Source organism: Centropristis striata, chromosome 2 (assembly GCF_030273125.1).
Source record: "Centropristis striata isolate RG_2023a ecotype Rhode Island chromosome 2, C.striata_1.0, whole genome shotgun sequence".
Taxonomy (NCBI): domain Eukaryota; kingdom Metazoa; phylum Chordata; class Actinopteri; order Perciformes; family Serranidae; genus Centropristis; species Centropristis striata.
The window spans coordinates 30,695,713-30,709,889 of record NC_081518.1 but is presented as its reverse complement, the minus strand read 5'-3'; the positions used below and the strand labels follow the sequence as shown (position 1 = coordinate 30,709,889).

General features: G+C 36.1%; 1 protein-coding gene across 1 annotated transcript; it reads right to left on the bottom strand.

The window, feature by feature from the left end:
* Nucleotides 1–4,042: 4,042 nt before the first annotated feature.
* Nucleotides 4,043–7,012, bottom strand: LOC131988832 (hatching enzyme 1.2-like). Its single transcript, XM_059354101.1, has 8 exons — nucleotides 6,944–7,012; nucleotides 6,466–6,520; nucleotides 6,192–6,347; nucleotides 5,570–5,690; nucleotides 5,309–5,487; nucleotides 4,484–4,565; nucleotides 4,267–4,391; nucleotides 4,043–4,155 (listed from the first exon to the last, which is right to left on the bottom strand). Coding segments are annotated over exons 1-8 (789 nt in total). The 3' UTR covers nucleotides 4,043–4,153.
* Nucleotides 7,013–14,177: the final 7,165 nt, after the last annotated feature.

Below are 14,177 nucleotides of genomic sequence, written 5' to 3'. Positions count from 1 at the left end.
ATAAAATGTGGTTTTGAATCTTTTTTTTACTTTCAAAACACTATCATGCTCAATTAAGAATTTTAACTGTTGCAAATGTGAACAAAGGTTGCAAATATAACATATAAGAGGGTTACATCCAGTTCTATCGTTTTATACAAAATATATTTGACCTTGTCTCCAGTTTTATTTGGTATATCATCATCAAACTGAAACTGGCCTCATGGAGTTTACAGCCAGAACTTTAGAAGTACATTTACAGTATGGCTCCACGCTGCTTTGTTTTCTAGTCTGGATGTGATGAAGAAGTCATGCTTTGGAGCTTTTGGTAACCCCAGAGGGTTAAACAAATAAATGATTGAAGGTAGGGTTCAGATCCCTTACTCAATACCACACTGCTGATGCAAAAGTACGAGTACAATATGTACTTAAAGGATCAAACGTACTCGTTATGCAGAGTGGCTCCACTCAGATTGTTATTCCAAATATGGATTGGATTTTTATGCGTTTATGTAAGCAGCATTTAACTCACTGTTATGTAGTTTGATGTAAAAAAAAATGTGTCATCATTTTAAATTGATCTAGTTTTTCATGATAAATCTTGACCTGACAAGTAACAACAAAACGAAAATCTGTCAGCTAAATGTAGAGCAACATTAAGTACAATATTTGCTTTAAAAATGTAATGGAGTACAAGTATAAAGTTACATCAATGGAAATTGATTTATTTTTTATTTTTTAATTTTTTGATTTTTTAATTTTTAATTTTTTAATTTTTTAATTTTTTAAATTTTAAATTTTTTAAATTTTAAATTTTTTAATTTTAAATTTACATTTTTAATTTTAATTTTTTTAAATTATTTTTTTCTGCGCTTCTGAGCATGCGCGGTTTTTTGCAGTTCTGCGCATGCGCGGCTTTTTGCGGTTCTGCGCATGTGCGGCCTTTCTGGACAATGCAGAGCAGAAGTGGAAAAAGCCGGCGCATGCGCAGGAGCCGGAAAAAAAAATTAATAAAAACTAATACAAAATAATACAAAATAATAAAAAAAATAATACAAAATAATAAAAAATAATACAAAATATTAAAAAATAATACAAAATAATGAAAAATAATACAAAATAAAAAATAAAAAAATAACAAAATTAAAAAAAATGTAATAAAATAAAGAAAGGAAAATAATGTAAAAAAAGGAAAATAAAAAAAGTAAAGAAGTAAAAAAGACAGTGGTGGAAGAAGCGTTCAGATCCTTTACTTCAGTAAAAATGATCGGCCCCTAGGTGGCACTGTGGTGGCAGTCTAATTTCATATTTGGTACCGTGGTCACACTTAAGGCAATGAAATTCATAGGGGTGGTATAGACTGGCCCCTGTAACACACACACCGACGGCAACCTCTCATTGAAAAATAAAAACTCAGTCAACCAAATAGTAAAGTGGTCTAGCAGACTGATTGGTGAGCCACAGCTCAACGTGGGGACCTTGTACACAAAACAATTACAGCGCATTACTGGTTCAATTTTAAATGACAGTTCCCATCCATTGCACACAGACTTTCAGCTCCTCCCCTCTGGGCGTAGGTTTACAATCCCTAGGTGTAGAACAAAAAGTTTTGTCCCTGCTATGCTTTGCACAGGTGTTTATTTATTGTTGCTTTTATGTATGTTTTTACTATTTCTATATATACATTTTAACCTTTATCTACGTTTTTTACCGCCAAAACAAGTTTTATTTTATTTTGCTGTTTTATTTTGTTTATTCTTTTTCTTTTTGCTATTCGTATTTTAGTTCACATCAATATCTAAGTATAGTCTGGACCTCTAAGAACTTTTAATCATTTTTAATTTTTTATTTAACTTGCCATTTCTTAACTCCCACTGTCTTAAGTTGAATGATGTGTGATATGTGCCTCTTTTGTGTGTGTGTATGAGGACTCTATTTGTACCCAGAGGTAGATTTTGTTTGCAGTATGAAGTAAATAACATAAATAAAAAGATTAAAAAAAAAAATGATAATGATAATGAATTTCATTGCCTCAAGTCTTATGGTCTGGGCACAGTGCCAAATATTAAATTAGACTGCCACCGGAGCGCCACCTAGGGGCCGATCAATAAAACCTTCAAGGGTTATCCTCAGGAGGGCATTGACAATAAGTATACCAAGTTTGGTGTTAATCCGACCAACCGATTTGGAGATATAAAATACTTCAATTTAAAGAGCGCCACCTAGTGGTCATCGCCAAAAATTTTGCACAGAGCCTCAGGGGCTCATGGGGAAGTAGTAACCTGAGTTTCATGTCATTCAGACACACCAATGTGGAGATATGCAACATTTCGTGTTTTGTGTTGATAATAGCGCCACCTGCAGGAAGTTGTTATTTAATAACTTGAGTATTCTTTTGGTTGTCAAAATTCTTTTAGTAAGTTTTTGTTACGGGTCCATAGATGCTGTGTGCAAAGTTTGGTGCAAAACGATGAAATTGCCTAGGAGGAGTTCGAAAAAGTAGGTTTGCGACATTTTGCAAATTTGCGGAAAAAAAACGGTAGGCGAAAATGGGCGTGGCCTATATCACGAGATTCAGCACAACTCAGTGAACACATGGATATAAGTTTTTTGAATGTGCAATAAAATATGTGGGAGTTATTAGCCAAAATGCACTTTCCTTCTAGTCACCTAGTGGTGGAAATTCAGGATGACAATAGATTATAAAATTTTTCACCATGTGGGACTTATATTTAAAGTTTCATGAGTTTTGGGGTATGTTCAGGCAGTGAAAAATGCGATCATTTGGGACCAAGAAAAAAAAGAAAAAAAAAGAATAATCATTCGAAATACAATAGGGACCTTGCAGGTCGTTGCCTGCTCGGGCCCTAATAAGAATGCTTTCAAAAATAGAAATGTTAATAATTACATTTTTTTTAATCAATTAACAAAATGCAAAGTAATTGAACAGAAGAAAAATCTAAATCAATATTTGGTGTGACCACCCTTTACCTTCAAACTAGCATCAATTCTTCTAAGACTTTTGCACAGTACTGTATATTCCAAATATATCATTGATTACTTTTACTTAACATGCTGTTATGTGGTTTGATTTCTAAAATGCATCGTCATCTTAAATTGACGGTGTTTTTCACGTTAAATCTTGACCTGAGAAGTAACTAAAAAAGAAAAAGGAGTCAGTTTAAGTCACTCAGAACATGACTCTACTTCTCACTTGATTTATAACCTCACTCCCTCCAAAAATAATTTCCTAATGATTTTATGGTCTCAATCGCTGGTTTCAATTCTTCTTCAATACAACATGATGTTTATCTAGGAAACTATGGCCCCATGTAGAGTTAAATAGACTATGAAGTAGGCTGACGATGATTGATAGATCACTCCCACAGTCCACTGTGTGTTGTTGTCTTAAAGCACTGTTAAGTGTTCAGTTGGACTAGAAGACACTTTTGACACTGTTCATTTTGATTAATAATTGCCCCTTGCCAGGTAGCTAGCTAGCTCTAGTTTTAGCTTGTACACATTGTTGTTCTATCAAAAAAACCTATATGCAATAAACCAAGAGGGCGACTGGAACTGGAGTCCACAATCAAATGGATAAAAAAATCAGTCTACCTTTCTACTATCATTTTGTATGTAACAGCTCCAGAGTTAAACCGGTTTCTGGCTTTGAGAAAGAGAACCATGGAAATAACATTTTGGAAATCTTAATTTTATGACGGTTGCAAATCCAGCCTTGTTACCTACAGGCTACATGTTTTATTGTTTTCCTTTTTGATTATGCTTGAATTTTCCTTACAAATACACCTCCATATATGTCATCCCTGTTTTTATTCATTCAGTTTGGTTTAATTGAGTTTTGTGGCCTTGATTAAGTACAATACATTGTCGACGTTCCTCTGAATTCATTGAAATATTTTGTCTATAACTTTGGGGCATTGTAATGACATCATTACACCTGACAGTATACCAGGACAGCAAATAGCTTTGAGAAAAAAAACAAGGATGCAATAAAAGAAAGAAAAGAGAGTGCTGTGTTTCATTCAAATTGACTTTATTTGTTTGATCATTGACTGTTGTGCTGATGAGTTCAGGTCTGCAGCTTCTGTTGTTCAGTGAGCACGAGGAGACAACTTCACTCTGATCGGTCTGTCAGCACGTCTGAACAGGCTTCCTCTGCAACAGTGAACAGCAGAGAGGTGATGAGGTCAAACTTAGTATCGAATACATATTGTAAACAGACAGTGTGTGTAAATATATTCATAATGTGCTCATGTGGACACTCACAGCACTGGTAGAGAGTGTTGAGCCTGGCGATGTCATTGCGGCTCATCTCCTTAGCGTTGCCAAAGGACACGTTGGAGTTAGGGATGGGGATCATGGTGGGCTGGTTGTTCTTGGAGAAGGCGTACCTACAGGAGGAAACACAGAGTTACAATGAACCACAACACATCCTGCACACACACACACACACACACACACACACACACGTATGTGTTCTCACTTGTGGTACTGCATGACAGAGTTGTAATCATAGGGAGTGCCCTGGTTGAGGGTGGCAATCTTCCTGAAGTTGTGCTCCATTCCTAAAAAGGAACAAGATAGATAAAACTGCAGTTAAACAGTGAGCTTCTGTTTCATGTAAGATCGTGGTTTGCTAAACTTTGGTGTTCCCCCTCGCAGTGTGATGTTTGGCTCTTTGTGTCCACTAGAGGACACCCTGTACTAATACTGGAAACAAGTTGAGAAGACATATTAAAGTGGACCTTTAAAGCTCTTTTTCAGGTTCATACTTTATATGCATACATACTTTAATGTTCAAAACATATTATTTTTTATCATACTGTCCGTCTAAAGATATACCTGTATTCACTTTATCTCAGTATTTATATAGCACGTAGACCTGCTGGTATTTAAAAAACACATGGAACAATTCTCACTTTTAACATTATGGGACCCTTTATCTTCCTATATGCAGTAATATGTTTCTATTTCATTTATGTCTTTTAGTGGAAAATGTGTTTCTTACATGTTTGAAATGAATACATGACACTGATCACAATCCCTTTGAGGAGCAGTTAAGCCTGATGATCATGATGAGAACAAGGATTAGAGAAACGTGGACCAGAGACTTCTTCCACTTGTTAGGACGGAGTTACTGATCCGGTACAACAGAGTCTTATCAGCCCTCATGTAGCACACAGGCAGCTAGGGTCAAGTTAACTATAACTTCCACTCAGAAAGGGGAAACACCTGACATGAGTGTCTCTTTGTCAGCAGTTTACTGGCTCTCCTCTCTAATTTTCTGAATAATAATGAGCTCCATTACCAGACTGAACGTTCTGCAGCATGACTCTGATGTGGTTGTCTCTGTCAGTGCGGGTCTGTTCATGGTTGAAGCCCAGAGCGTGGAGCAGCTCATGCTGGACGGTGCCGTGGTAAAGACATCCACGACGGGCCAGAGACACCACCTGCTTACCACCACGACGGCCAACGAAGGACCAGCAGCTGGACGGGAGCAGAGATGAGGTGTCACTGACACTGAAGTGTGACAAAAGCTTTCCAGTCAAAGTCAACATCACTTTCTTACCCATCCTTGGACTCGATGCTCAGCCAGTCGCGGTCGCTGCTCCTGCTGGGCCTGAAGCGGATGCAGGAGAAGGAAGAGAAGGACTCCAGTCCACGAGTGATGATGGACTTCTCACGGGAGGCTGGCAGGACCACAGCAAACAACATTTAGCTTTTTACCATCCCACAGCACAAGGAAAACACTACAACACCAAACTGATTCATTCAGTCATTCAGTCATAAAAGTGTTTAGTGAGTCCAGTTTAACTTTGAAGAGTTTCTGACAGCTCATTTAACATTGTTACTGCAGAACAACAAATACATTACTGGTGAATGAAAGCACCTCAAGAACAAGTGTTTTTTAATTGTAATTGTAAATATAGAAAACATTTTCTGTCTTGATTTGACGTACTGAGTTTGTTGTCAGACCAGTCTCAAACTTTTTGTCAATTTGTCATTTGAACTAATAGACATCACCATGGAGCGTCCCCAGCTGATTATTTATTAAATAGAAGGTAATGACTTTTGCAGAAAAGATTTTTTGAGAAAACAGGTTATGCATTGTTAAATGTAGAGAAAAGTGAGAGCCTGCTGTGAATGGACAGAGTGTATTTGGGCCTCCCAGGCCTCTGTGTGACACTTACAGAAGTGACTGGCGATGTAATAAGGAATGTAGACCTTCCCATCAGTGAACTTGCCCCACTTGCAGCCTCGGCTGGTGCAGGGGTCGGCGTTCTTCTCGGTCTCGCTGTCGATGGCGATGTCTCCTTCAATCAGGGCGGGCTCATCACCAGAACGCACTGAAACACATCACACAGCAACTGAAAAACACGTTGAACTGCGACTGATAGAAGAAGAAGATTGAAATAAAAACAGCTGTTGATGAGGAACATGATGACTGCAGCAGCTCACACTCACTCAGATTACTGTTGGCTCTCTCCAGAAGTTCAGAGACAGAAAGCTCTGAGTCCTCCTCTGCACAGAGACACCAACAAAAACACAATTCACTTTGGACAAAAATACACCAGTCACAGTACTGTACATGTCAGCACATTAGAAAAGATGACATACCTGCCTGCAGGTTCAGCGTGGGGTTAGAGGAGAACAAACCAACACATTAGAAACAGATAGAAGCACATGATGAGGAATTACATCTCAAAGTTAACATAATCATTTTTCAGGCAAATATTCAGCAAAATACTTTCTCTTAAAGTGACATGTTCACATTAAACTGTTAGAAGTACAAAGCCATTATGAGACACAAGTTCAGCATCATTAATAATGACAGACAGGTGTGATTTTATGTGATAAGCTGAGGTTAAACCTGTATTTTATAAAGGACTAGATAACACACTGCGTTGTCATTGACATTGTTACCCTTGTACTATGATCCTACCTCATTGTCGGCCCAACAGCAGGCAGACAACAGCAGCACAGCCAGAGCTGAGAACCTGAACATAGACATACGAGCCATCCCAGCAGACCTGCAGGACACAAACAGGAATCAGATACAGATTCCACTCACAAACACAAAGGTGAACAAAGTGCACGCTCCATTACGTTCTGCTGCAGTCATTTACAGCTGAACTCACCTTGGATTCACTGTGTGGACTTGTGCAGCTGAGGTTTCACTCCAGGTTTTTATATATGTTCAACTGCGTCAGTAAGCCCAAATATGGATTATCTGGGTTTGAGGAAAGTAAAGAGATCAGATAAACTCACAGGCTTATCGGCCACGTATGGTTCAGACACATGCATTTGAATTCTCTCCCTACACTATATGGGTGGGAATTGGACACTTGACAAATGGAGTTGTCAGCATCCAATGATAAGTCTGATAACAGCATTTTCCATGATGTTGCAGAGTAAATATTGTGAAGTTTACTGTAATGTGCAGTGTTTCCCAAAGCATTGCAGTGCAGTGGTGGCAGCAGGTCTTTTGCACAACAACACTGTTCAAATACAAAATATAACATAAAGTAATTACCCATCTGATTTGGGTTAGGATGAAAACAAGTAAATGTAATTGAAGAGAACAATAATATATATATATATATATATATATATATATGTATATGTATATATATATATATATATATATATATATATATATATATATATATATTTAGTATATTATTCTCAGAATTATCCTACATCTGATATTACAAAGGTAACTAAGCATATTGCAGAAACTATAAGGTTGGCAGTCCAGTTAAAGTTACTTAATTCAAGACCCAGTCTCCTAAAAAATAACAATAAAACTATTCTTAATTTAGAGCGATAAAAAAAAACTGTAAGAAAATAAATGTTTGAAATTAACAAATCTTAGTGTCTGTAATGTAACAGTGTAATTGAGCTTTATTATATTGATGACAGACATTGATGGACAGTCAAAATTATTCATGATTTATTCACAATGAAAACACTTGTCTGTGATGTAGCTGCAACTTTAGAATTAACAAGACACAGTCTGAGGTTGGTTCACAGTGGTTTATTAAGTGACAATGACAATGTAAAGAAGAAGTATGCACAAAACAATCTGAGGCTGTTGGTCTTGCCATTTATTATAGTATTTGAGTTATACATAGACTGTATCAACTATGGGCGTAGTCACTGAGATGTCACTATGCCCTTTATTATGCATAACGTTAAGTCTTAATATAATTTCAATAGGTAATAAAAATAAAAAAATTACCTGCTTACAATTGCCATGCATGGGTTCAGAAGCCATGCATGTTCAGAGACCAAAAACATATTTCTAACCAGGCTGTAAACATGTTTATTTCTGCTATTATGTTGGGCATTTTAAAATACGGTCTTTGTCAATAGAGGAACTGCAGTTTTTGCCATGTTGCTTTCATTTATCAGCTCTGTACTTCCATTTGCACCATTTAGAACAGATGATGACACTAAGGTCAAGGGATCACCAAAACGTTGCACTTCTGGTGAACATAAATGTCTGTATCAAATTTCATATGAAATTCATATGAAACATGCATTCCATCCCGTAGTTGTTGAATATTTATCTCAAACCACAAATTCCAACCCTGCTGATGGCCCTAGAGGGAAAATTCACCAAAATCAGTAGGAATGATTATCTGGAGACCATAAATGTCTGAACCACAGTCTCAAATCATTGAAGCTATGCTGCTAGCATGGCTGAAAATAATATCAATAATCTATCTAATACTAATCAATAATAAGGGGGAAGAATGGATAAACCTGTGCTATAATGAATGTGTTTTCCATGTCTTATAAGTAGTATCTTGATTTCTTAAACACACTACACAAACTTTATTATTGGGCATTTCTGTCGAATATAGATTTTCTTTTCTTTTCTTTCTTTTTTTTACTGTACTTTATTGTGATGAGTAATTTTGCCCTCTGCACCTTTGCACAATCCACAAAAACATCTTCTGATTAATGAAATGTGTTCCTGTTTATAAATCTGATGTTGTACAATCTCTTGGTTGAATATTCATAACAACAAATAAAACATTTAAGAGACACTCACACTGGAAAATTTGAGACAAATCTGTCTGTGATTTGCACAAAGCAGAACATGCAATACTGAGGTATTTTCCTCACTGGCCCTTACATAAGTAGACATGTCACAAGACAAAGCCACATTACCTCTATGTAGAAATGCTGTGCTCTCATTTTGAGAAGTTGTTGCAGCAGCGGATGACATAAAGTGATAACCTGCCGGTAGAAAAAGACATAAACAAGCTGACAATTCGGAAGTGGGTCAATTAATTGTCATGATTTGAATATCAAAGTGTCTTTTTCAGGTGTTTATCACCTTTAATACATTCTATATAAATTGGAAGGCACCTGGTATAAACATACACTTTTACAAGACTTCATTTTCTGTCTTTTTATTGTTCATAGATGTCTTGCAAAATGTTGTTAATTTGATGTTTATGATTTGTTTGTGTTTATTAATGTAAACAGATGATGCACACATTCATATATGTTTAGGGATGAGTTGGGTTAAGGATCTAAATCATGCTAGTATATGATGGTGGTTGAAGTACTCATATATTGGACATATTTTACTTAATTATAAGTAGCAATACTACAATGAAATATATAATACACAAGTAGAAGTCCTGCATTTAAAGGCTTACTTCAAGAAAAGTACAAATGTTTTGGCATCAAAATATACTCGTACCAGAAGTAAAAAGACTTATTATGCAGAATACCCCTTTTCAGAATGACGTTTATTATATCCAGTGGTGGAATGTAACAAAGTACATTTACTCAAATACTGTACTTTAGTACAATTTTGTGGTACTTGTACTTTACTTGAGTATTTCCAGCTAAAGTTATTTCTCAGGTCAAGATTTAACATAAAAGCACAATCAATTTAAAGTGAATATGCATATTTAAAAATGAAACCACATAAAAGTATAATAAATAGTTAAAAATTGGCGCTACCAGGACAACAGTAAAATGCTGCTTACATAAATGCATCAATACAAATAATCTAATGATATATTTAGAACATATAAAACAATCTGAGTGGGTCCATTCTGCATAAAAATACTTTTACTTTTGATACTTTAAGTACATTTCTGATACTTTTGTACTTTTACTTGAGTACGTTTTGAATGCAGGACTTTTACTGTGGAATAATTTCACAGTGTGGTAGTAGTTCTTTTACTTAAGTAAAGGATCTGAATACTTCTTCCACCAATGGTTATATCTCATCACTTTAATTTGCAGCTGGTGAACGTGAAGAAAGTTACAGCTACTTAATATACCGCAGCTATATTAGCTTAACTAGATTTATAGTTTGCATCACTATATAAATGTGCAAAGTAACTAGCATGGCAGTAAATGTACTTTCAACCACTGATTTTTGATGACCATACCTATGACATTTATGTTGTCATTAAGACAATCTCAGACAATATTTTTTTCTTTTCATTTTTTTCCCATAGTCTCTGTTCCTGTTTTTGCATGACTTTGCAATACTGTGTGTAAACCGAATGCATATTGCGACTGTGCCCACATTTCACTGGCCTTGGGCAAACATGTGGACACACATGTGCCCACACGTGACCAAGGCTTTTGTAACGCTATACACGTGATACAAATTCAATTACAAAAAAGTTGGGACGCTGTGTAATACGTGCATAAAACGAGAGTGTGATAATTTGTCAATTTGTCCTTCCTTTCCTGACATATATTTGATTGAAGGCTGAACAACGACAATATCTTTCATCTTCAGACTGATGAAACTTTGTTGTTTATTGGGAATATACACTCCTGCTATTTGATACCTGCAACACATTCCAGAAAAGTTGGGACAGATGCATGTACATCGCCATATCTTTTATCAATTCTCAGAATATACATCACATGTATATTCTTATATACATCACATATATATACATCACATGTATATTCAGAATATACATCACATGTATATTCTTTATAAGCTCTTTTCTGTCCTTTTTTTATGTTATATAATATACACTGATTTGAATATTTAAGCCCATGTTTTTTTATCTACCATCATATTAAATTAAAATATTTGAGATGTTCGAGCATGAAAATGTGTTGAATATAGTGTCAGTCAAGCATTATACGAGCAGTTTTGCATCAGTAGCATATCATTAATAATCAATCATCACCTAATAGAAACACCTCTTAATGGGTTTTTAAGGTCTATGAGTCTTCATTAGCTTCAGTTTGACAAAGTTAAAGGGAAGCTTGTGATTTACAATATGTCATTTCCATGTCCTAGGAAACATCACTGCTATTACTATAAATAAATCTGCAAAGTAACTAGCATGGCAAAACGCATGTTGTGAAGGAAAAAGTACAATACTGGCTTCCAAATGTTGAGAAGTAGAAGTATAAAGTAACATAAATTGTTCCTCAGAATTTAACTTAAGTCCATTACTTCAGTAAATGTACTTTCAACCAATGATTTTTGATGACCATACCTATACTATAACTTTTATGTTGTTGTTATTAAGACAATCTCAGACAATATTTTTTTCTTTTCATTTTTTCCCCATAGTCACTGTTCCTGTTTTTGCATGACTTTGCAATACTGTGTGAATACTGAATGCATATTGCAACTGTGCCCACATTTCTCTGGCCTTGGGCAAACATGTGGACACACGTGCCCACACGTGACCAAGGCTTTTGTAACGCTGCAGCTCTATCTTTAACCACACTGAAGGCTTGCTATATTACTTTAATGGCATAAGGATACAAAAAGAATATACATGTCATACAAACTCATTTACAAAATGGTTGGAACACTGATTTGGCTTTGATTGAAAGCTGAACAAAGACAATATATTTCATCTTCAGATTGATGTAACTTTGTTGTTTATTGGAAATGTACACTCATTTTGAATATGTTATCTTCAACACATTCCAGAATAGTTGGGACAGGTGCATGTACATCATTTCTTTTATCAACTCTCAGAAAGTGTTTAGGAACTGAGGACACTAATTGTTGACATTTTGAAAGTGAAATTCTTTCCCTTTCTTTTTTGGTATAAGACTCAAGTTACTCAACAGTCTGGGATCTCACTTGTTGTATTTTGTGATTCAAAATGTGCCACACATTTTCAATGGGAGACAGGTCTGGACTCTTTTCCTTTTAAGCTATTGAGTTGTAACTTGTGCCACACAGAATGTGTAAACAGGATGTTGTCTGAATGGCAGCATGTGTTGTTCCAAAACTTGTATCTTTTAGCATAAATGGTGCCTTCACAGATGTGCAAGTCACCCATGAGGCCATGGGCACTAACACACCCCCATACCATCACAGATATTGGCTTCTGAACAATCTGGATGGTCCTTTTCCTCTTTAGCCAAGAGCACCGTGTACATTTAATGTCAGTTTTTAACGCTGTGCTCCTGAGGGGTGGAAGGTCATCCACTGGTGGTTTTTATAGTCTTGCCTCTTATGTGCAGAGATTTCTCCTGATTCTCTGAATCTCTTAATAATGTTCTGGATGAAATTAAATTCCTTGCAATTTTTGCTTAAGAAACATTCTTCAAATGTTGGATTATTTTTTGCCCATGCAGTTTTTCACACAGTGGTGAACCTTATCCCATCCTTGATTAAGAACAACTGAGACTTTTGAGGACGTCCCTTTTATTCCCAATCATGATACAATCACTGTCACAATTAATTTAACTGTGGAAAAAGGTGTTTTTTGTTGCCCCTATTGTCTTTGAACAGTTTTCAATTCAATATATTTCAAAAAAGGAGATGTGGTGGATGGATCGAACGAACATCGGAGTTTCACCCAGGAGAACGGGGTTCATGTCCCATGTGAAACAAAAGTCAACGATGTGATTGAAACATCACAGTACTTCTGTGAATCACATTTTACGTAACTAAACGGACTGAAATGGATAAATGCTCATGTGGGTTGTTATGAGTGGTATTGACAAACAGCTGATTCTGCCATTTAGGTTGGAGATCTTGTTGCACATATGCACTATAGGTTGGACTGGAGGGGCAGTGGATGAATCACACAAGCAGCTTTCAACCCGGAGACCGAGGGACCAGTGTTCCCGTCCCATTGGAAGTTATGCCCAGTGTGGAAGTAGTTTATTTGAACATTTATCCTGTTCATTTTTTTCTAATATTATTACGTATTTCCAGCTTTATTTGAAAGTGGAACTTATAAACTATTTCATTATTTTTATAATCCCTGAACATCCAGTTTTCTCCTTTTAATTCCAGGGCTGGAAAACTTGTTCATTTTTTATTAGCTTATTTCTGTCCTTCTTTAATGTAATATATTATACACTGATTTGAGCATGAAAATGTGTTGAATATAGTATCAGTAAAGCATTATATGAGCAGTTTTGCATCAGTAGCATATCATTAATAATCATCATCTAATAGAAACACCTTTTAATGGGTGTTTTAATGTCTATTATATAAAGGAGTTTTTCATTAGCTTTAGTTTCAAATTTCAAAGGGTTGTGAAAACTTGTGATTTACAATATGTCATTTCCATGCCCTAGGAAACTTCAATTTATATTTGAGACCATGAACAACTCTCTATTTCAAAGCCAGAAGTATCAAAGTTGTGATGTCATCTGATAAAGTCTAGAGCTGCTCCATGGTTAACACATGCAATTCTGTGGACCCACATAAATTTTGTTTTGTTTTGTTTTTTAACACCCCAATAAACGTTATTCTCTCAGTGTTCTCAGTTATGAAACAGAAAATGTACCCATGTACAGAGAACCAAAAAACAAGGTAAGATTTAAAAGGACATTCATTCATTCATTCATTCATTACCATTAACCGCTTATCCGCAATCGGGTCGCGGGGGGCTGGAGCCTATCTCAGCTGACATTGGGCGAGAGGCAGGGTACACCCTGGACAGGTCGCCAGACTATCTAAAAGGACATTCCCATTTCAAATTAACATAGCAGGATGGTCAGCGCAGTATACATTTTATGTCACCTCACATAGCCAGACCTACCTCAACAGCACTGTGTCAATGTTGAACCCTTTATCTTTCAGGGATACTAGGGGAAAAAAACACTCCAGCTTGTTTGTATTCCTTTAAACCAATCACTCAGTCTTCATAGGTGATGCTAAGCCCAGGATGCAACGACCTGCCCTGCAAAAC

Bases quoted from the DNA above. Each gene is read 5' to 3' on its own strand.
- LOC131988832 (XM_059354101.1), bottom strand. From the start codon at position 7,012: ATGTCTATGTTCAGGTTCTCAGCTCTGGCTGTGCTGCTGTTGTCTGCC. The intron at 6,348-6,465 runs GTGAGTGTGAGC...GATGTGTTTCAG, and splicing joins GAGAGCCAACAGTAATCTGA to TGCGTTCTGGTGATGAGCCC. The intron at 5,691-6,191 runs GTAAGTGTCACA...TGGTCCTGCCAG, and splicing joins TTACATCGCCAGTCACTTCT to CCTCCCGTGAGAAGTCCATC.